Source organism: Phaethon aethereus, assembly GCF_964289735.1.
Source record: "Phaethon aethereus genome assembly, chromosome: 4".
NCBI lineage: Eukaryota > Metazoa > Chordata > Aves > Phaethontiformes > Phaethontidae > Phaethon > Phaethon aethereus.
In genome coordinates, this window is record NC_138578.1 from 41,725,938 (window position 1) to 41,749,680 (window position 23,743).

The 23,743-nt window shown below is 35.7% G+C and overlaps 1 protein-coding gene across 3 annotated transcripts in view; it reads right to left on the reverse strand.

The window, feature by feature from the left end:
• SPOCK3 (SPARC (osteonectin), cwcv and kazal like domains proteoglycan 3) overlaps nt 1–23,743 on the reverse strand; it is a gene marked incomplete at both ends in the record, with an annotated part of 222,416 nt that overhangs the window by 43,821 nt on the left and 154,852 nt on the right. For all 3 annotated transcript variants that reach the window (XM_081999280.1, XM_081999279.1, XM_081999278.1), the window contains one exon: nt 19,703–19,817. In XM_081999280.1, the coding sequence (XP_081855406.1) occupies nt 19,703–19,817 (115 nt within the window). The remainder of the gene's footprint in view (nt 1–19,702; nt 19,818–23,743) is intronic.

The window sequence follows — 23,743 nt, forward strand, 5'->3', positions numbered from 1 at the left end:
GTATTTTCTGTTTATTATACTACAAAGATCACAATGGGCAGATGCACTTTGTTTTCCTGGTTACTCTTTGGCTTTCACTGCAAAAGGAACTTCTCATCGTTCAGAATAATGTTGAAGAGCATTTGTAATGTGTGGTAAAAATTTTTAATTCACTTTTTATTTTATGTAACAGAATGACTCGTGTCTGCCTTCACATGACATACTGAAACAAACTGCTCAACTATATAGGACAAGGGTTACCATATTTCAATTTTTTAGAGTTCTGCTCAGAGTTCTCTCTCTCCCAGAACTCTGGGAATAAAAAAGGAATTTCAGACCATATGAGAGCAAGATCAGTAGCTCTGACCAGGCTGTTTCATGTTCAGTTGTCCCAGAAGAGTGTATAATTCAAGTCTTAAGTCATTAATCTGCAAGCATCTGGGATACACCAGACCCACTGCATACACTGCGTCAACTGATCTGCACATAAGCGTGGGCTATCTGCTTACTGCTTAAAAAATGCATGCCAACACCACCATTCTCTTTGCCTTCTTAATGGATATATGCATTTCTGTTTCCATTATGGAAGTCCTAAATGGCAAAAGGGGCATTCTTCCAGTCCGAAGAAATTTTGTTTAGAGGTAGAGCAAAAGTAACAAGGAATAGCAGATTCAGCGATTATCCGATGACCTCTGCAGTAATGAAGTTCAGTATAATTTTATCCTTACACTGTGCTTAGTCAATATTCTTCTACATATAAATGTAATACATCCAGGAATTGAAAAATTACTTCCAAAGCTCCTCGTGTGCTTTGTCCGAATGTCAAGAATAAATCATTACCCTATTAAAAAGCTTGTGTCAGATTAAATCAAGTATTACATCACTGTGGCTAAAACAGATGGAAAGCAAAGGCTGTTTTGCAGGCTTTATTATTTGCAAACACTTTTTATGAGCTCATGTCCTAGAAAATATGTTAGGTTTCTAGACTACTATTAATGATTTTACTTTTCTATGTATCTTGTGTGTGGTTACATTACCCTCCAAAGTAAATCACAGTCCTCAGTTCCATAGAACAGTTTCAATGTTCTAGTTGCTACTGGAAAAAGACCTACTTGTGTTTGGCATATAAAGCTGATATTTTTATATATGTGTGTGTGTGTATATATGTGAAGCATTATAGACTTTTTTTGCAGTGTGTGTGCATGTAAGCAAACAGTATTTTTTCTTCCCAAGACATTACTCATAATTAGGAACTCTAACATAAGTTAACACAAAAACCCAGAAGCACTGTAAATTGTATCAAGCCTTCTAGAAAAGTTATGGATTTACATCACCATTTTAAAATGACAACGAATTTTTTGTGATAAATATGTTTTGAGCTATAAATCACACTGTCACAATTACATTTCATGTTAGATGCTAAGCCATACATTTCTCAATTTGTTTCTCTAAAACTGTTAGATCAGACTCTATTTCTTTCTCTATGTTTTGGCTTAATGACGAATGTATGTATTTGCACACAGAAGCACAATGAGTTAGGTTTAGTATTCATTAAGTACAGATACATACTTTATAGTTCTCAGACCATTTTTTTTTAAAGCCTTTTCTCTGTCACAAGTCTTCACAGCTTACCAAAATTGTCTCAGTAATCACTGAATATGACAAAAGCAATCACGAGATTCTATTCTGATAGTGAGACAACTTTGGTTAGCTAATGATAATGTGGATTTCTTGTTTTACTTTTTGTGGATCAATACAATCTCTCATAAGAGTAAACGTTGAGAGTTACGGGATCATTCACCCTGCCGAAAAAACCTCAAGGGAACCTTATCAACGTATAAAAATACCTGAAGGACATAACAAAAACAGAGCCAGGCTCTTTTCAGTGGTGCCCTGTGACAGGACTAGAGACAATGGGCACAAACTGAAACACGGGAAGTTCCCTCTGGACATTAGGAAACAGTTTTTTGCTGCGAGAGTGACTGAGCACTTGCACAGGTTGCCCACAGAGGTTTTAGAGGCTCCATCCTCACGAGATACTCAACAGCCATCTGGACATGGTCCTGGGCAACCTGCTCTAGGTGGCCCTGATTGAGCAGGGTGGTTGGACCCGACCACCTCCAGAGGTCCCTTCCAACATCAGCCATTCTGTGACACTGTGATTCTCTAACATTGGTGTGTAGCCTGATGAAAGTATGGTAGCAAAAGCATTTTACTGGCAATTTCAAACATCTCAACAAAGATAAACTCAAGTGATGGTGTAGTTTAATTCCTCACTTACTAGATCTTTGTGCATATTCTCTGTGTTGGATGCACAGGTTATTTATTGAAAAAAGGGGTGTTCATGTCTCCTTGGTCCCCTCCCACTAAGCAAAGTTTTCCATCTCCTACCCACTTCCCTCACCCCCCAGCTTGATTTTGTACTTGTTTCTAGTTTTGAGAAGTACAGCAAATCAGAAGCCTGGACCTGATGGCAGATCAAAGTCTGTTGTTACAAAACATAACTAATTTTAAACCTCTCCCAATACTTTGGAGAAACAGAGAAATAGCTTAAATTGAAAAAAAAGAAAAAAGAAAGAAAAAAAAAGGAAACTACTTTACTTTCAATCTTTACAACACTAGGCATCACTCATTACAAATCTTTACATGAAAGACTGAAGTAACTTCAAATAACATAAACGAACTAAAATATCAGACCAAACAATTCAAGATAACTGATTAACTTAACGCTTATCATTCACCCTAACTCTCTCACCCTAACCTACAAGGACTAGTATCTTACACTTCTCACTTGCAGAGTGAAGTGTTACACAGTATGTGCAAAAATAGTAGTAAATGGCCTACAAAAAGGAAGAAGACAAGGAAAGTAGTAATGTATAGTTCTTCAACATAAGAAAATTAGGATGTTCTGAGGAAAGTGGATATACTTCAGCTAAATGTGAAGATGTACATTTTTCCTTTACTATATTTACTCAATATTGACTGTTAAATTCCTGACAATGTTGAGAACCTTTTCACCCAGCTAAAGACATCAGCCCCATACGTCAGTGAACTTCTAACAACCCCCCATGCTATACGTTAAGAACATCCTGACAATCTGGTTGAATAGGGAGGAGTGATCACTGCACCTTACACGGCAAGATTCTTGTTGCCCACAAATGAACACTACAGAGGTGCTTGCTGTATCAGGTCCAGACTGCTAATCCTTACAGTCAGTGACAGCTCTCACTAAATTAAATTACTATTTGGATCAGACATGGACATGGTAAATCAATGCTTGCATTACAAAATCTACCCTTAACCTTAGAGAATGAAATTTTAGAGACGTGAAGCAATAAACACATGTATACAATAATCTTGTGAACAACTGAATTGGTTTCTGGCTTTCTTTTTCTAAATAGCAAACTTTCACAGATGCTGGTCTCTGATAACTGCCTGCATCGTTTAGCCTTGACACACTTTATACTTTTGGCTATTTTCAGCTTTTGACTCAGAAAAAAATATTTCTATGCTATCTCTCAGTAAACTTTAGAGCTGGTGGACAATTCTTCCTGGATTCAAGGAAGCCAAATGATTACAATCTGTAGTCATTTTCTTTTTAACTTGCTCTCCTAATGTCATGTATCCTTTTTTCTATAAAGTTGAGTTCTGATCCAACAACAAATTAAGCTGTCAGAAACATCCCAACTGACTTGGATATACTTGCACCAACTCTGGTTTTTCCTCTTGGATAGATTCAAACAGGGTGCAACACAATAACTAAGATCCTGATTTTGTTACTACCCTTTTTCCCTATTACTTCATTTGACAAGTGGCAAGAGCAAGGCCTGTTGGTCTTTCTTGAATTTGCCAGTGACAAAAGTGTTAGCAGCAAGTTGTCGCTGTTTCATATTATTGAAACTTTACTCTGTTTCTTTTTTTCCTTGCTTTATCTGTTTGAAAACAAAAGAGCTGAAAGAGTAATTGTATTTTGTTTTCCTGAGTTGCAGCAGTACTCTGTTCACCTTCTTAAAACTATATACTCTTTTTCTACACCTGCTTCTTAAGTTAAACCTTTAGAAAGAAGGTAACTAAATAATGCAGCGTATTAGTGGCCTCTGACGTATCTTTTAATCCTCTTAAACTATGCATACAGAAATACTACAGAGGGTGATCACCTTCAAATACTGACCTTTAAAGAAATCTAGACAAAAAAAATCAGATTCCTATGAGACACAGTAAACTGCGTTATAAACACGCTTAAAACCTTCAGCTACACCTAAATTCAGATAAGGAGACAATCCTGCTGAAAAGACAAAACGGAACAAAAACATACTAATTACTTAGTTTCCCCTAAAGCTGGGTTTACAACTTTCTTTTTAAATGTTTCTCCTGTTATTAAGAATCTCAGGAATTTATAACAGAGCTCTATTATAAACAGGATAAGTAATGCAAACAGTTTTGACAAGAATTATTATTCAATACGTATCAATCCCGGATTACTTCTGACATGCCTTGCACTCTTATCAATGGTAAATATAAGATTGTTTTGGGGTTTTTTCCCCTATAAAACACATTTCAGTACCAGTAAATCACAATTACAAACCTGTTTTTCAGAGCCATTTAATTTTAGGGGGTAGTTATGTTTTAAAGCTGAATGCTTTTCATTTAGCATTCAGATGATTATAAAGGTGCCGCCACGCTAATGAGCCAAAGCTTACAATTCCATGCAACTGCACAACTGCTAATGCTTGCATGCAAGGTGGCTATAGCACTTGATCTTGCAGCATCAGCAGGAACAGTTAAACAGTTAAAACAGATGCCACAGTTAATTTCATGGATCTCGGTGCCTTCAGGGAAGACGTTGGGTTTTTCCATGAAGACTTTAACGTTTTATGTAGAGGATTTCTGGCATGTCAGGTAGTCTGCATCTGGGATATAAAATTAAGATATCTAGAAAAAAAATAATTGTGTTTCATGGAGCAAATAAAAAGCAACAGTTGGGTAATTATGATAATTGGAGCCACAGAGTACCTATCTAATAATTTTATTAATATATGTTTTTATAATGCCGATTCATCAAGAGTATACAAAAAAATTTGTTTTTTTAATTGACAAATAGAAAATCTGCCTTCTTGGTAGTAGTGGAGATATAAATATGTATCACCTGAAATAGATTTAGATCATGCTGATACTAGTGCATATTTATTTAACTTTTCTTACCAAGACTCTGAGTAAAGTTGTAGTAACCTATGTGAAGAGTCAAAGCTAGCAGGACTTGGAGAAAATTGTAAAATGACAATTAGTCATGAACAATAAGGCTGTTTTTTTGTTTTTTGTTTTTTTTTTTTAAGTAAGAGGAAGCTGTATTTTCAAAGACAAACTCAGAAGCATGTAAGGATTGTCTCGGAGAGGAGGCACATTGTTAAATCTCTTTTTAGCACTGCATCATCTTTCCAAACGTTTAGAAATTATCACAGCTTGAAAGCAGTAGGATAATTAGATGATGTGAACATGGCCTAAGTGTCATCATACTTTCACTGCACAAACATTTTCAGTGCATCAGTGAATACGCACTAGCCACATAAACCCTTCCACTAGTGCCTCAAAACATTACACGAACTCAACGAACAATGGTTCTCAACTGTGAAAGAAAGTTCAAATATTTACGCAAAGAACGTAAAAGTGAAATTGTGAATCATTACAGTTTCTCTATCTGTATGCTCAGGAAAGGTGAGCAAGATTTTAGTGAAAATTTTTACTTTTATGTCTATGAACTTATTATATTTTAATTACTGGAAGAAAGAAGAAATTGTGTAACCAGGCAAGAACATGCTGATACTAAGTGAAATTCTTTTCTTGCATGATAGGTTAATGGCATATTTGCTTAAAGTTAGCTTAAGTATTTTTGACAGAGGTCAGTTTCAAAAAATAAATGTTTAAATTTTTGCCTGAGATCCAACATGTACCTTAAAAAAAAGTAACAAAAACAATTTAGAAAGTGACATTATATCACCAGGATATTAACTCTGTAATTAGTATATTTTATTTCTGTCAATCTCAGTATAGCAACTACAGAAACATTAACAATAGCTGCCAAAGACAGACTTTAATCCCTGGTTTTTGAAGGACTTTCATATTTTAAAGAAAATATCAAAATTCCACCAGCTATTAAAACAGTCACTTCAGAAAAGTGATACTGCAACTATTTAACAGGGAGCATAGATCACACAGTTGAAGTTGTGAAGTAAACAGGAAATTAAACTACTAAAGATTCAATTACTGTAATTGAGAACTAGTTGCACAAAGGGCATCACATGTTCTTTAAATACCACTGGGTTTACATCCTACTTGAAGACAACTCAGTGAAGCTCACTGATCCAACACTCCTTCAGAACACTGCTGAACCGTCATCAGTTCACTCATGAATTTCCTAAGGATCTCAAGTAACTTCACTCGCCAATAATCTCTGACACAATTACAGGACGAAGTAACTCAGCAGTAGGTTATACAATTGGCACCACATGTTTTACCTTCCAAAAATAAGCAAGAGGAGCAAATAAACTAGTTTAAAATAATTACCTAATAAAATAAGTATTTTTCTAGCAGTTATCTCCCCTTGATGAGCAATGAAACACTTTTAAATATAACTCCATATTGATGGTATAAAAATAGCATCAGTAAAAAATATTGCCATCACATCAGCAATTGAGACACAAACATAGCAGCACCCTGTTAGCTTATTTGTACATTGCATGAACAGAAAGATAAGCTGATCCAGATACTTAGCATATGATCTGCATCTCTTTGTTTTTTTATTCTGAATAGAACTACCGTGACACACTTTTAAAGCCTTGAATGTATCATAAGATTGGCACGGCCCCTTCATTTACATAATTAAGGCAATAATAGCCATTATAATTGAATGCAACACTATTTTAACAGTCTGGACTGTATTTAAGCTTCCAGCTTTATAATTCATAAAAGCTGGTTGGCAAAGAGCAAAAGATGATAATGAATATATCCTAAAAAAAGCGTGCTCTCATGACTCTCTAAAATAGTTTAATAGAGTTTGTTGTGCTACACAGGCTAAACTCTCCCAACAATTCAGATATTTTGAGGACTCCAGGATTCAAATTGTTCGTGAATTGTTTCATGACCTAGGTTAAAATTAGTGATTATCAAACATAAAATTAAACAGCATTAATTACCTTCTTTCATCATAATGGCTTGTCTAACTCTCTTAAAATTGCAGCAGCACACACAAAACAACAGGATCATACACTGAAGGTAACATTTTCACCTCTAAACACACATTTGCCATGCGATTTTCTATGATTTTGGAGTTGGGTTTTTTCCCCCCTACTAAAAAACAAGAGGAAAGGAAATAAAGAAATCAAGCAAGATAATCAGAAGTTTCATAATAAATCCATTTAAAGCAATATGCTATAGAGAAGCCTTTTCCTTTGCGAAAAGTATATGGAATACTTTGTAGTAGTAAAAAACCAACTCTGAACGGCTAATTACTCATCTTGTCTATATTGATTCTTTACCTAAGAAGAACCCGAGTGCCTAAATGCCCCCAAGTGTCTGAACAGTCCCACAGAAATCAACAATTAAAAAAAAGGCAACGCATCCTAAGTCTTAAGTGTCCATCGCATGTGTGTAAGCTCACTCTCACATACCGACTTACAGCAAACCAGCTATTTTTGCTTGAGATGAACTTTGGGAAGTTCACCCTGGAATTGCTCCCTATGCACAGGATGGACAAGGCCACCGAGGAATCCCATCTGTGCTCGTGTCCTCAAACACGCACACTCGTTTTCGAAGCCGCAACATGCCCTCGGTGTCCTGTGACAAAAATACTCACACAGTGAGCAGAGATGCAGCACTCACATTATTTTAAACACTTAGAAATTTAAAACTGTATTATTCAAATACTTTTAACACAGGGCCAGATCTGCCAGTTAAATGTCCATTTAACAGAAGAAACATGAGAAGCAACTTCTCAAAGTGCAGCCCACCACAGCAAGCTAAAACTGCTTTCCTCAGCCTCCACATGCGAGGAATTTTCCATTTAATGTAAATTTGGCTACGGGATATACCTGGGTTTGACAAAGCTGTGCAGATTTAAGTATCCAAGGCTGCCAAAAGCAGCCATAGAAAGTGGAAGGACTTGGAAATAACAAAGCAACCCAAAGGAAAAGCAAAGAGGAGGAGGTTCTGGAGAAGACTGCTGTTGCAAAGACACTTGGAAGTGTGAGCAAAGAGCTGTTTCCAGCGATAGGTGTGTAATATTCCAGCTTTCCCTTTAGTGTTATAGCTTTTTGTAATACTGACAACAAGCACTTAGCTAGCAATCCTTTCTAAAGATATCATTTAATCCTGGCAACAATAAAATGTTCTTTTTCACAGCCTTCTTGAATATGTTCTGCAGTGTTATGGGGGTTACTTTTCATAAACACAGCATAAACATTTTCTTGCATTCTAGCCTTTTTTCATATAAACTACAGTATTATGGTATGGACAGCTGCCTCTTAATCCTTCACTTCTTCCTTCTAACAGTCAAGTTCAATGGAATTTTAAATTTGTTCTGCAATTATGAATTCATTGCCAAGAATTAAAAAAAATAAATCACTGTTCAAACACATACTACTTTCTTTGTTTGGTGTTTTTTTGTTTGTGGTTTGTTTTCTTTTTTTTTACACTATCAGCTCCACTCTGATTCCAATTCATAGTATACTTTTTTACTAGAATGTCTCTGCTTCATTGCTCTACTTGCATTTGTGGTATCACTTCTTTTCTGCAAAACATATTCTTTTCAGCCAAAAAAACACATTTCTTTTTAGCCAAAAGATCATCTATCGATGACTAACCAATTCTAGTCATCTTTTTTGAACTACAAAGGTGTTTCAAAATGAACACACCCTGTTTCATGCAAGAGAAGTTTGAAACTCATGCATTTGAAGCAAAAATTATGAATGGAGTCACCTCTAAAGCCTAACAGTAGGTTACAGAGGTACATCTCCATTTCCCCAGTCCTTCAAACATGGCCACAGGCCCTTCATATTTCTCATACATTTTACCAGCCATCTGACTAAAGTGTGGGGTCTTCAAAGCTTCTTATCTGCCAAGTTCAGGTGTGCTTTTCCACATCGCACATGGACAAGACCTGGCAAGTAGTCTGTAGCCCTCATCTCCACCCTTTCCCTGGGTTCCAGGGGAAGGAAGCCTGGGGATGTGGTGTCCTCTGGCTAAGCCCCAGGCTAGATGGCAAGGGGACCGGGGGACTGTGGGCATGCAGATCAGATACACCTTTTCATTCCAAACACATTCTCTGTCATTCTACACCACATTAGATCGCTACTAATCACACTACATTAGGTGACTGCTAATTATGATGGAGAACTCTCTTTTTAGAAAGTCTTAATATGGAGTTTGATTAATGAAAGAAGATGCTGCTGACAATTTTACTTGGCTCAGCATCACTCAAGCAAAAAAACAACACAACTGTTTAAAAAAATCTAAAAAAGATGCATGCAGGAAATTTATCTTAACAGTGAAGGTATAAACAATAAAATTGGCTCCATGAAGTTTCTGTTATTACACAAACACCGTAATAAATATTAAATAAATGTCTTTTACGAGTACAGTAACACAGTATTTTTGTGTTAGCAAACTTCCTTTCTATCATATCATATATATAGAAATCATTTACAGATACAAATGAATTCTTGATAAGTTTATTAGTCTGCTACCTTAGAAAAAACCTAACATTTATAAAATATAAAGATACTAAAGCAATAAAATCTGATTAAACAATAGTACCTCCTATGAAATATCAAGTAAAAAAATGGTCTATAATTCACCTTATATACAACAGAAGGAAAAGAAGACACTCTTAATGAATTAGTCTGACAATTTCAAACCATAAAAATCTACAATGCATTAATTTTCACTTTACCTTCAAAGACCTTCTATTTATATATAATGTATACTTACAGCTCAACATTACTGTAAATATATAATAAATTAAAGTGAAAATCAATATTTTAGCTTGCATACCTGGACAAATATAGGTCGAAGATGAACATCTTTGAGATTAAAAAGTGCCTACTATGTATTATGGTATAAAAAGCAATAAAAGCAAAATGAACATTTACTGGTAAGTCAATAGCCTCTAAAGAACTAAAATGGATATGCAATAATACATTTCAGTTTTGCAGCATCTTTAAAATCACAAAAGGTTTCAGAACATTAGTAAAGTAGATTTCAGAAACATTACTAGAGCAAGAAAGCTTACCTATAGATAATACCTTTTCCTCTAACAAGGAAACTGAGTCACAGTACTAGAGTCTATTTGCATTTAAAACAATGGCAAGATTAACATTGATGTCAATAGCAAAGGCAGAAGCAGAAATGCTAGCCCAGATATCCAATTTTTGTGGTCAGTCCACAGTGACATCAATCTCAAACAGTACACGCCAAAACAGATAAGACAAATTCCTCGTTTTGAATGCTTTCACTGATAGTTGTGCTTTTGTATTTCAGGGCTCATCTAAAGACTATTTTGAGAAAAATCACCAAAATTTTCTAATGAAAATTAAGCAACTGAAAAACCTAGAGGTTTTCATTTAATGTTGCATTCTATAGAATTGCAGTAGCAATTACATAACAAAATATTTTTCTGAATAATAGATATATGGCTAAGAAAAACAGTAGACTAGAAAGCTGACAATTACCTAATGCAAATTTAACTCATATGTGTAAAATATTGTTACTGTCTATACTGCCAAACTACTGAGACCACCTTCTTCCATTTACTGTACGTATTCTTCACAGAAAGTTAACAACTGAGAGTAGTTTCTCCATGGTGAAAACTAGCATGCTTCTCTTTGTATTTACCTTTATATGCAAGTCACTTATTTTCTGTAACAAGCATGGCAGCATAAAATTAGATGCTATAATTAGATCTTTTGGGAAGTGTTTTAAAACATACCAATATATCTGTAAATAAACCCTGAACAGCACTATAACATAACTCTCATTTTCTTTGGTGAGTTATTTTTGTGTTATTTGAGGTTTGAAAGTTAAATTTTATCCTTGACCAGACAGCATGAACTTCTTCATCTCATAGATGGGAGTTTTGCTCATTGTTTCATATAAATGGCTTCTCCTGGCTACCCCATAACTGATCACTGATAATATCAGGTCTAATTGGTCTAGTATATGTTGTTTTGGATACAGATTTTATTCTACTGATGTCCTGGAGTTTATCTTGCAGAACAGAAAAAGGGAATGTCAAAATTTTACTGTCTGTCCTTGAAAGGTAATAATACAAAGCAGAGATTAAGGAGTTAACATAAACGTTATTTTGGGCCCTAAATCTCTTTATTTGTGAAGTCTAGAAACCATTCAGTGTTCTCTTTGAATGCAAACACAACAAAAGCTCTTTTTTGGCGTCTATACCTGTACAATATGAACAGTGGCTGAGGTCATGCATTGAGGAGATGCTGCTATGTAAATAAAATAAGAGGATTTGGGAGACTGCTGTTTTGCTATTTGTTTAAAAGGAGTCCCTATATTTGTTTTTCAAGCACTGATGCACACAGAATGAAACAGAATCCACAGTATCTTTAATCCTACTGTTACTTATCCTCATCTCTCCATAGCAATTAACAATTTGGCAGTATTCAGTACAAAATAGGATGCAGCTGAGAAAGCAGCTATGTTCTGTGATTAAAGTCTTTCAGATATTCTAACTGAAAATACTTGCAGTATGCAGTGTTGCCTTTTCACTTCCTTCTGGAGCAAGCTTACACTCAAAGAGTATGACATTTATAGCAGCTTCCTTTGTTACCTACACAGTTGTCCTCCGATGATCAGATAAAGAGGAAGCCCTTTTTTTTTCCCATTAATATAAGTCTACTTCTGTTATTTTAGTAAAAATATCAAGTGAGCTCTTACCACAAGATTTATTAGAAATTAACTCAAAAATTGTTGAGAGAAAATTTCTTCTATTTCAGTAGCTAATGAAAATGAATATTTACTACTCTACCCACAACGTTATAGCTTTTTCCATCTAAACTACAGGACCTTCAACTGATCCTGGGCTTTCGGGTATGACTGCATGTCCCAGCTGCACCTCGACTCTATGTCAGGGCAGAATCGCAACCTTTTTTCCATGAAGAAGATATCCAAAGGCATAACCCAGGAGGATGCTGTAGCACACATCAGCCAAATCTTTGAAACAGACTATTTGGGAGACCAGGATCCTGGGCACGTCATGGCACACATTTACCACAGTGTTAGCATAGCTCGACAGGGACATAAAGCACACACACTCTGTCAAGCTTTTTGGATTTAAGGATAATTAAACTTTCCCAATGTATGTACTCTAGGGTAGAGCAAATTCAAACCAACTGACAATCGATGCTTTTCTTAGATACCTTTGGAAGGTCTTTGACCACAGTTAAGAGTGGTCAGACATACTCATCTGCTGCCCTGGCATTCAAAACATGTTTAGTGAGGATCCTCCTGTAAATGCAGAAATGCCATGTACGTCTTCATTGAGCATATTCCTTTAGACTGACATACCCAGTGGGATTTTGTTATCTGCATTGACAAATGCCTCATATTAGGTTGCTGTGACAATGAAAAGAGATGTACCTTAGGTATTTGGTCCAGGCAAAAAAAAAAACCCCAAAACAAACAAAAAAAACCCAACACCCCACCAAAAACAGTCCAGCACCACAATCTGGTCGTCTTGAAGGTTTTGTTTGCTATTAATATCTTATAATTTTTTTTTTAATTTAATGGATAAGCCTCTATATAATCTATATAACAAGTAAAGGAGAAACACAAGGAAATGTCTGCCATGATGCACTCTGCCATGAGTACAGTATCATTTGAGGCAGAGTGAATAATTTCTTTCTAGCTCAGTTTCTGAATGTATGTGAAATAATTTTATTTCAGAGACTGACATATTTCTTCCTCTGCATCATTCTGCAGCTTTTGAGAGATGTTAAATGCTACAGCTGGTCACAGAGAAGGCTGTTGTCTGGGACCTCCCCTTTTATTTTCTGAAAGTTGGGGTATAAATCTCTTCAGTCCACCAACCTCTACTTTCGTAAGAAATACTTATCAATCTAATATAATTAATTTTCGGTATCTCAACTAGCAACAGAAGTACAATGCTAGTAAAAAAGAAATCCCAAGGAAATACTAAGACTGTAAACAAGGTAAATTTCATACAGAAAGAGATTATAGATGAATCCAAATCCTGGCTCATGACAGTCCAACCCTGACTCCTCAACCAGTACGCAATATAAGCCAGAGCTGCTCTTTCAGTCAGCTATAAAATGTAATGTATTATACTGTGAAAAAAAACCAAAAAGCACCTCATATATACTACATTAAACTATATCCTTATTTCTACAGACTGCCTTATTTATTTGTGTAGAAAAAACAGACATGGGTCTTGACCTATACCATGACAATGAAATAACAGTACAAAATGACTTTCACTTGTCCATCTTTTTTTTCTTGTAATGTCTTGAACTAATATTTTTTAGCTACTAAAAACTCTGAGGATTTTGCTATCGGCATTCATTCCTCTGTCTGAATTAAAAAAACCCTCTTAATAAACCTGGCTTTCTAGACCCTGAAAAATACAAACGAAGAAGTACATATACTTTGTTACTAAAGCAAATAAATTTTTAATGGTTGCCAGGCCTAAACATGAAAACATACAAATAAGTGAATACATTTAATTCATTTAATGTAAAAATAAATTGCTTGGTAATTATGTAATATATGGATTTTCCCCCAACTATAACTTGAGCCATGCACATCAAAAATCAAATTCTGACTTTATTTGGTGAAGCATGTACTCAAGTGTTCATACCAAGCTTTTCATTAAGCTTACTGGTACATAATTTTCTCTCTAGTAGATCCTAAAGGATATTCAGGATTATTTTTCCACCTTTGCATAATAAGCTAATTATTAAACGTTTGTAGAAATTAACAGATGACTACAGTTAGTAGGTGAGGTTAATACGGTGTAAGTCTATACAGTGGATCAGACACATTTTCAGAGTAATTTCATTGTAATTGGAACAGCCAAAGTCACTGAACAAAGTTTAACTATCCCCAAAGTAGAAAGGTTTGTGTAACTTTTACAATAGCTTTTTTTTTTCCTGCTTTTTTCAATCATGCTGGAAGAGAGAGAAGAAAAACGGAACTTTCCATTATACTTCTAGAGTTTTTTGTTAAAAACATAATGCTAAGCATATTTTTATTCATTAAAGGTTTTCACCACAGCTTTTGAATTGCTTCACGTATTATGCAAGGAATGACGAAACATCTCCTATCTCCTGAATGAGGACCCTTTCAATATATACTCAAAAATATAAAAAGTAACAGGTTTCATTATGTCATGTTCAGTAAATGGACTGTAAACACTGATTTGAGAATATGAGTACACTGCTGTAGAGAGATACATTTTACATTTTGTTAAAAATTCAAAATAGCAAAAGCAACACTAAATAAACTGAAAAGCAAGAGAATGCTTCTGGGATCATGACAAGGTACTACTGAGTCTGTTAGGCAATTCCAATGTTCATTAAAGATGTTCAATAACGTCAAAAGATGCTCATGCACCTGAGTATTTTGAATATACTAGCCTAAATATTGTTGCGAAGCAGAAAGTTGAGTTGTGACTACAGTTCATTCAACGTTTGTTCTTGCTGTTTTCCACCCATTATTAACTATTAAGATTACAAAATGAAATACTTCTTTTTTCTAACAGCATAGTAAAATTCCTGTACCAAAGCCCTGAAATCAGTTTCAATCAGATTTTAAAACATAAATTTTTATTTTCTTTAAGAAATTTTGGCAATATACACTTACGTTACACAAATTTGAGTGTTTATTCATAGGTTTCAAATAAATTCAGTAGAAATCAAACATGAATCAGTAGTGGACTAGAAAACTGGAAACTAAACTGAAATAAAATTTACTGTTACTTTAATACTGACTGGGAAAAGACACAGCTGAAAAAAGAGTAAGTTAAAATTAGCAAAAAAGTGCCAAATGACAGAAGAGCACTCAATCAAACTATTTTTGTTCTAAAAACCACATTCCTTTTTTAAGGAACCAAATCACATCAAGCAAAATAAAAATTTGTTAATGTCTAAAACTGAACTTTTGAACCCTCACAAGGCTGCTACTTGCTAGCTGCAATTGGTACGGACCGGTGCAAATTTTGGTAAAATAGAAGCGGCATTTCCTGAATCCTCCATTAAATAAAGAGAAGTGGGACAGAACGAACAATTAAGAAGCTGATCACATACTGTGCCTCTGCACATATGACTATTTAATCGGGAAAATTGGGGCATGGGTGGTGTGGTGGTAGGTACTGAAAGGATGGGTCCTGGAAGCAGAATAGTTTCCCAGAAAGAAGAAGGGATCCCTGAGAGAAGACAGTTAAGATCCTGGCTGGTAGAAAGATGCTGGAAGTGAGAAGAGATCTTGGAGATGAGCAAGATGCATTGAGATGAACGCTGGGGGACTCCCAGGGACCGTGGCCACCCGACAGGAAACTGCATATAGCTGCAGAGCTGGAACCAACACGGTTTTCTGCCTGACTGCCCCAGGTCAGCAGCGACCTCCCTGCTTGGGAGGTAAGCTGAGATCTAGCGTAGGTAGCGCTGGGTGGGAGGGTGAGAGGAAATCAAAGTTGAGTAAAAGCTCTAATCTCACCAGTTCTTAGACAAATCCCAGCGTTCAGATGCACTACAGCTTGTTGTTTACTCTGTCTTGCCTGTGATAGTTACAGAACAGGCTAAACTTCACTGCAGATGGTAGGTCCACAAGTTCCTATTCACTTTAGATAGCTGAATATGGGAAGCTAAGCATGCTTCACACCCAAAAGAGAAGCAGAAAAAGGACTGATCTGGTGCTTTTTTTCTGGGCAGTTGGGGATGGGTGGGTGGGTGATCTGAATTGCCAGAAGATAAAGCAGATGAGGTGTGCAGAGGTTAAGTGTTAAAGGTTAACAAGACTTTGTACATCCTTAAAAATGAGTGCAACTTCTGCATTTGCCCCACTGACTAGTCTCATCTCCCTACCCCAGTGACGCAAGCTGGTAAGCCTATGCTTTGCATCATGCATTTTTGTCCTTATCCATCAGACTGAAGAACAGGACTAGCAAAAACACTGTCCTCTACAACAGGCGAGGGACAGGGCTCAGTACGTCTCAGAGCAAAAGGATCCTAACTACTACTTGGAGCAAAAAATGGTGCCCAGATACTGACAAGGAGACAGAAGTCTCCCCAGACTTGTCAAATGTGCAGTGTGTAGGAGCCTTCCTAGTTTCTGGTTCCATGTAAGCACTGGAAAAAGATTCGGAAGAGCTTAGGAAAAAAAAATCTGCAGATTCCAGCTCAAGGAAATCCCTACATTCACAATTGTGCAAGGCAGTATGACCGGGATGCCTCAAGTCCTGGCACATACTTGAAAAGGAGATTAGGGCTAAAATAGGACATGAGGCAAAGGCTATGCTGGAAAATAAGATGGGGTCCTATAAGTGCTTCCGCACTTGTCTCTTAATTAACACCTCTGTCTCTAGTGGTGGTGCCTCCCGTTCATTCTGGTTAACCTTTCTATCTCATTCTGCTTCTATGCAACTCCCTAAGCCATCTCTCTCTTCCCTACTGCCCATCTTCATTTATTTTTAACTTTGTGTGATCCTTCCCTCTAACACTGCTCAAGTGCTCTTCAGATTTTCCCTCTCTTTTATGGCAGTCCACTAAGTTCACTTTTCTTTTCTTTCTCCAGTTAAAAATTACTGTAGCACCTGCTGTAGTTTCTAGTTTATGTGATACCCATTGCTTTCTCTAAACTAAAACCAAACCAAAAATACTACGAAGGAAGATCTTTATTTTGTTTTGTCCTTTTCTGCTTGTTTGTTTTGTTTTGTTACCAACTTATAAATCTAGTTCTAGATGAAGTTCTTAGCCCTTTCATTTCTGGATTCAAGCTAACAGCATCGGCACATCAGTCAGGTTCAATGTTACTGAACGTATCACTAAAATGAGTCACCTTTCACAAAACCAGGATGCCCGCACCTGCCTCATGCATTCATCAGGGAGATGGATTAGATAAACTTCAGAGTTCACTTCCAGGTAAGAGTTTCCTATGATTTTGTGATGAGGTTCATATATATTTTAAGAGGCAAATCTGTTTTTCTGAATGCTGGTTTGATTTTGGCTTCCAAAGGATTATGGAGTTCCATACCCAGACTATTTTGGGAAAGTTCATAGACATGCTTTGCTCCCTAGATACACTGAAACTTCAGTAGAATTTGTCAATCTGAAACAATGAAAAATTATCTTAGATAGAGGAGGTGTTTTAGGAAACCCTCACTTAAGTTACCCCTGAAACTGGAGCACTAAACTTACTTTGCCTCTTTGGCTTCATCAACTTTCTAAGCAACTGACATGTGCATATATAGCTTAGAACAGTTAATGGAGTTCCATTTAAAGAAAATAACTGTATTCTTACAACAGAAGTTCTCATAATAAAAGTTATAATGAATTTTGTATTCTGTTACAATAATGGCTGAAGTTTCAGTAATGATACTCAGCTCACTTTCGTATTTCTCATGTCTCCTGGCCTTTGGCCTTGTAAAGAAATTATATTCAAATTTCAATGTTGCAATAAAATGTAGCAGTTGAAACAGCCCTGTATTTTGCTTGCCCTGACAATCTGTCAGGACAGGATTAGTGTTAATTCCCACACTCATACAGGATCTTTTTTCTTTCTCTTTTACATAACTAAGCACAAGTAATCTTGATCCCTTGGCAGTATAAATCTTCAAGAAGAGTTAATTCCTAGGAGTTCATTCCTAATTAAAAACAAATCCATTCTGCAAATGAAATTTGTCTATAGATTGTTTTCACTGTTTAAGTACAGGAGCACCAAAACCAGAACGCACTTGGAAGAACACACACAAAGACAAAAATAACTGCATCAGGTGAAACAGTTTCCAGCAGATAAAATGCTAATTTTATTTTGGTAAAAACTGAGGGCAATGATACCATATTAAAAAATTAACACTGGAGAATGGTAGGCCTACTACTCACAGAGAGATGATTCTCAGCTTATTACCTTAATTTCACTTCATACCTCCTGTTAAACAAATATCCCCACATGTATGCTGGAGATGCAGAAATTGTTGCTAGTGAAAACTGCAACTGCACTACTGCTATATTAATGCATATTAATGCTATGTCTTATCAAAGGGGACACATTAACCATATAAGGCTGGGTCTTCCAATGCTTTTCATTCAGGCTGGCAGTGTGAGCAGATGACAGATTTATCTATTTATTTACAGTTACTACATAAAATTGTAAATTAATGCTTTAAAAAAACCTCAAGGGTGTATCGTTTTGCAGAGGGGTTATAGCAGAGGGAATATTTAATTACACATATTCAATTAATACTTAATTACACAATCAATGACACTGCCAAAGACCAAAAAAGTGACCTAAAGGAGTGTTTCAGAGCAGTATTTTAATTGACTTGTATGCCTGTGCACAGCTTGATGTTTGCAGTGGTCATCTCTATTCATTGTTAAAAGAACATTGACTCATTTTTTAAACTAGGAAAAAAAAATAGTTTTGGCAGTAGCTACAACTTATCATGGAAACGATAAGATTCTCTTGCATAATAAATTTAGAATAGTGCATCAAACCATAAGGAAATACCAATGTTAACGTAATCCAGGAATGTACTGCTGGTTTCTTTTATCTTTATAAGGTTGTTACAGGGGGAAAAAAAAAAAAATCTTCAAAAACTAATTTAGTGTATTTCCAATGAGGATCAGGGGTATTTGTGCATAGAGATTTTCACTTACTCATTAAAAGTGTGACTATACACATAAAGAAGAAAAAAATACATGTAGCAGAGATCAGTCTAAAGAAATACAGAAAAACACAGACCCGCCAGTCATGCCATTCTTGGCAAATTCAGGTCCATGGTGGCCTAAAACCTCATCATGGGTGTCTCTCTATTCAAGAGCACCAAAGATGGTACCCCCTTTTTTTAACAACCACTTTCTAAAGTCACCTGGGAGTCACAGAAATACAAATTCACTTAGCCACAAATTTTTTTTCCAGTTGCACCAATGACTAAGAAGCACTACAAAGCAACTGCATTTTCCAGCGGCCTGATCTCATGCATGGTCCAAAAGGAAGTTGATTTATCAAACACTTTTCAAACAAAGAACTCACTTTATATAACAGCCTTTACTAACAGTTCCATAGTTTAAAGTGCAACTGCTTGCACCTACGAGCAGTAACAAGGACTTCTAAGTTTCTTTTCTCTTTTTTTTTTTCTATCATACTTCATTTTCTTGAATATTCAGCTGAAAACACTGAGGAGCAAGGAATGAATTTTTCTGTCTTAAGTACAGCCACAAGCATCTCAAGGAGTATTAAAGAGTAAAAAGCAATAAAAATAACTCATACACTACAATAGCTGCATTTGAAAAATACAGTGGTATTTTACTGTAGGCACAATTTCAAAACCCACGGCAAAGAAAACAGTCTTAAATAAAATAAAGCTGGTTTTGTTCAAGAATAATCAGTGTTTGTGATCACTGTAGTCTTCTGTGAGCAAAATCTTATTTCCTTCTAGGAATGAGCTGTTAAAGATATCATACAAATTACCATTACTCACCTCTCCTATCATTTCTGCCTGCATCTGTGGATTTGTCAGAAGGGCAAGGGCAACGTCCTTCGCATTTCACTGAGATTTGTTTTCCTGAGACACAGGCTTGATAGTCTAATTTGCACTGTAAGGAGAAAGAATGATTATCATCAACACGAACATTTTTAATAATAAAAATTATAGCTCTAAGTATTTCAAAGCAACCTTTCATGAAGTGCTTAAGTCTTTTCAGATACAGGTGCTAGGAAAAATTTTCTGCCGTATATGCTACTTTTGTACTAAGAAGTAGATTAGACAAACTTACAAATTTTTTTTTTTCCCTAACCTGGCTACAGTTTCAGGTTCAATTCAAGCATGAATGCACTTGCGGTACTGCGCTGATTTGAATATCCATACTTTTAAATGCAAGTAGACCGTATTGGTTTTATTTGTATTATATGAGCAAATAAACAAGGCAATCATATTCATTATTGATAGGAAGCAATTAACAGTGAATTATTATAGAATTTATTACTTAATTTTTACCTTTAAGATGACAGTATCCTAGTAAAATGCAGTAATAAATAAAAGGGAAAGCTGTGCCTGATGCAATTCTGCACAGTGACAGTCTCTTCCAATATAGAAACATAGTAATTTGTGTGGTTCCGATCTGTATATTTACAGCTCCGATTCAGAAACCATAGAAAAATTAACTAAATATAACCAGGAAATTAAATTGTTGTTTCAAGCGTATATAAATAACATAGTTAAATACCACATACATAGAACATAACGTTGCAAACATTGTAATTCTTACTGAAAAGCTGAACTTTTATTCCAAAAGAAAAGTCCTTGCCATACAGATCTTTCTGCAGGACATTTTGCCAATGTAATATCAGGAAAATATAAACCAAAACAAAGAAAAAAAGAAAAAGTTAAGTATCTAAAATGAACTTTTTTCAGAAAAGGAAAGGAGGAAGATGGTTATGGAGAACACTTCATCCTTGAATAAAGTATGGAAGATGTTTTATCAGTCAAGTAAGTGACATATAATTTATAAGTGTAAGAGTCAGAAAACCAGTTCAAGTAACAAAGAAAAATATGAAGTGTTTTCTATGCATCACAACACTTCAGAAGAACAACCTCACCAGAATTTGTGCCTTGTATCCCCTGACTCATCTTCTGTTTGGGTATCTAACTTCAGTTTAATGCAATTCCATTATACAATTATCAGGATTTCTGGCAAACCTTAAATTTGAAGTTTCTCTCTCTCTTCTAAAAATGAGTAAGGGGTGGGAGCACTGCAGCTGTGTAAGAATAAAGGAGCCTCCTGAAAGAGTGCACTTGAGGTTTCCACTAGGATGCAAATATAAGCGCTGTGAATTTATAGAACTTTACAACCTTGCATGCAGTCAGACTTCCGACCCTGTTACACTGTCATGCAGCAATCTCTCTTACGTAGCAGAAGCTGAACTGCATCACTGCATTGAAATAATACCTTTTTGCACCACTGCCAGTAGCAAGACGACGACACATTAGAAGAGAGAAAGGAATACCTCAAATTTTGTGTATTTACATAAAATCATCATTATAGTTCAGTTCTGCATGTGCTACCATTTGCCAAAAAGGCACGATTAAAGGACAATGAGGCTAAAAGAATCTTTTAATTCTAACAAAAAAACCCAACAGATCTGCTCCAACCGAAAGCTACACCAATAGCACTAGTGTTTCATAAAGGACCAGAAAATTGAAGCAAAGCAAACGGCTCTGCCTGTACTGACCATGAAACACCCGAATGCCTTTTGTGTCCCTGCACAATTATGCTGGCTGTACAGGAGAGTGCTTGCATTAGCCACGATGCCTGCCAGACCTCTTTCCAGACAGCGCGTGACCTAATTCGTATTTTAATACTTGAAACAATCTTCAGAGTTAGTAGAACGGATCACAGCCCAAATTTAATACATGTTTCTGTTGAAAAGAGGTATCTTCCCTTTCTTAAAATATGAGAATTTTTATTATTCTATTTTAGCAGCTTAAGGAGTCAAACCTATAAATACCTGTGCTTTAGGCTTTGATTACTCCTGTCCGCGACTGAACTTAATGAGACACCATTTAAAACTGCACATATAAACCTGTTTCAGATTAGTTTTACTGAGAATCAGAATACGAAGAGTGCATAAAAAGGAATGTTTTTTTTAAGATTTCTTTAATCCTTTCCTTGAGAGATTATTTTTTACAGATTACAGTGCTTGTATTTTGTTTCACTCCAATGTCGAAGAAACTAGTAAATACTTCAAAGCTGCTCCAGCTAGCATAATGAGTTGTGAGTTTAGTCCTTTTGATTTCTTTTTCTTTAAATTTATCTACTCGGTCTTATTTGCAAATAACATTGCCCTTTTAAATGTTAAGAAAATGCCCAACACCTGCCACAGGCACTGATACCTGAGTTAGCGAGTGCCAGGTCAGCACATAACAATTCCGAATCAGTACTCCCATTCACAGGTATGCTAGAATTTTACACTCACTGAATTCACTTTATGGACAGGCAGGCAGCAGAGAGAGATTCCTTGTCGCCAGAAACAAAGCAAAATCATGGTGCTTGCATTAAGTCAGAACCGAATCAATAGGCTGTTCTAACAATCTCATATCAGCAGCTAATGACACCAGGAATATATAACTCTGGTTCAAACGTCTCGTCCTTGTTCCCCAAATAAATAATGCTTAGGGATTATTGCAAAGGCAGCTCAGGAAAATAAAGGCAGGCCAGACTTCCCTCAACATTACTCCCAAACCCGATAGAAGAGCAAGCAACATGCCTGAAAAAGTCCATAGAAAAAGAAATCTGTGGCATACAGAATATGAGAACACAATGAGAAGCAGTGGTATAAAGGAGAGGTGGTATTGGGAACAGTGATCAAATCGTTTGCTTTGTGGGGAAAATATCTGAATAGTTTAAACAGCATAAAAATACATGAACTATTATGTTAAGTACAGCAATAAAATAATTCCAATTTATTTGGCTTTACCAGTGACTTTTGTATATGTGGAAAATAGTAATGAAATTTTCAAGAAAATCTTCTGTTGGATTTCACAATATACCTTATTTATACTGGGTTGTATTAACAATGTATATAATACATATACAATAACGTATATAATAAATACATATATTTATAAATTGATAATACATATACAATAACATAGATAATAAATACATATATTTATAAATTGATAATACATATACAATAACATATATAATAAATACATATATTTATAAACTGATAACTGCTTGTGCTACTTTCATCACCATCCCTCATATGCTTGAAAAAATACCATTTTACTTCCGAATATATCTAGCTTTTTATCTTCTGATCTTGATTCCCCTTTCCTCTTAGCATATCAGTTTTCTGCACTGGAGTTTCACCATGTCTCATTTGTATGCTTGATTCTAAGAATGCTCCAACTGTTTGAATTTTTCCACATTTTGTTTCAAGATCGAAGAATAGGTTTTTTGACTTGATAGCAATATGCTACACAGTGCTTAAAAAAATAATAATTTCAATACAGATAAAGAACATGTACCATGTCAGGGTCTCCTGGCAATATATTTCAGGATAAAAAATTCCTCATTTCTGTACTGTCAAATGTTCCATAGAAATATGCAATTTGCTTATTCATATTCTCCCTGTTTGAAAACCTGTTCAGTCTTAAACGGACCCAACACACTTCAACATTTGCCCAAAGTAGTTGTTCAGTGAACTAAAGACAAGCAATTAAAATATATGGGAAGAACATCGAAGAATACGTGTCACCTTTAGACAGGATTCATGCAGTTACTACAGTAAAGATAGGAATAGTTATATTTCTTGAACCACTGCTACAGTGTATGTTATTTTGATATACATGAGCTCTGCTCTTAGAACTACTGTTATAGAGTTGGAAAGAATAAATGACAGTAACATATTTCATTAAGCTCTGCCACCTTCCATTCCAAAGTAGCTACTTGCCAAAGGCTGCCAAACAGATGTCTGTATATAAAACTACAGACCGTGGTTTTGCCACAAAACAGAA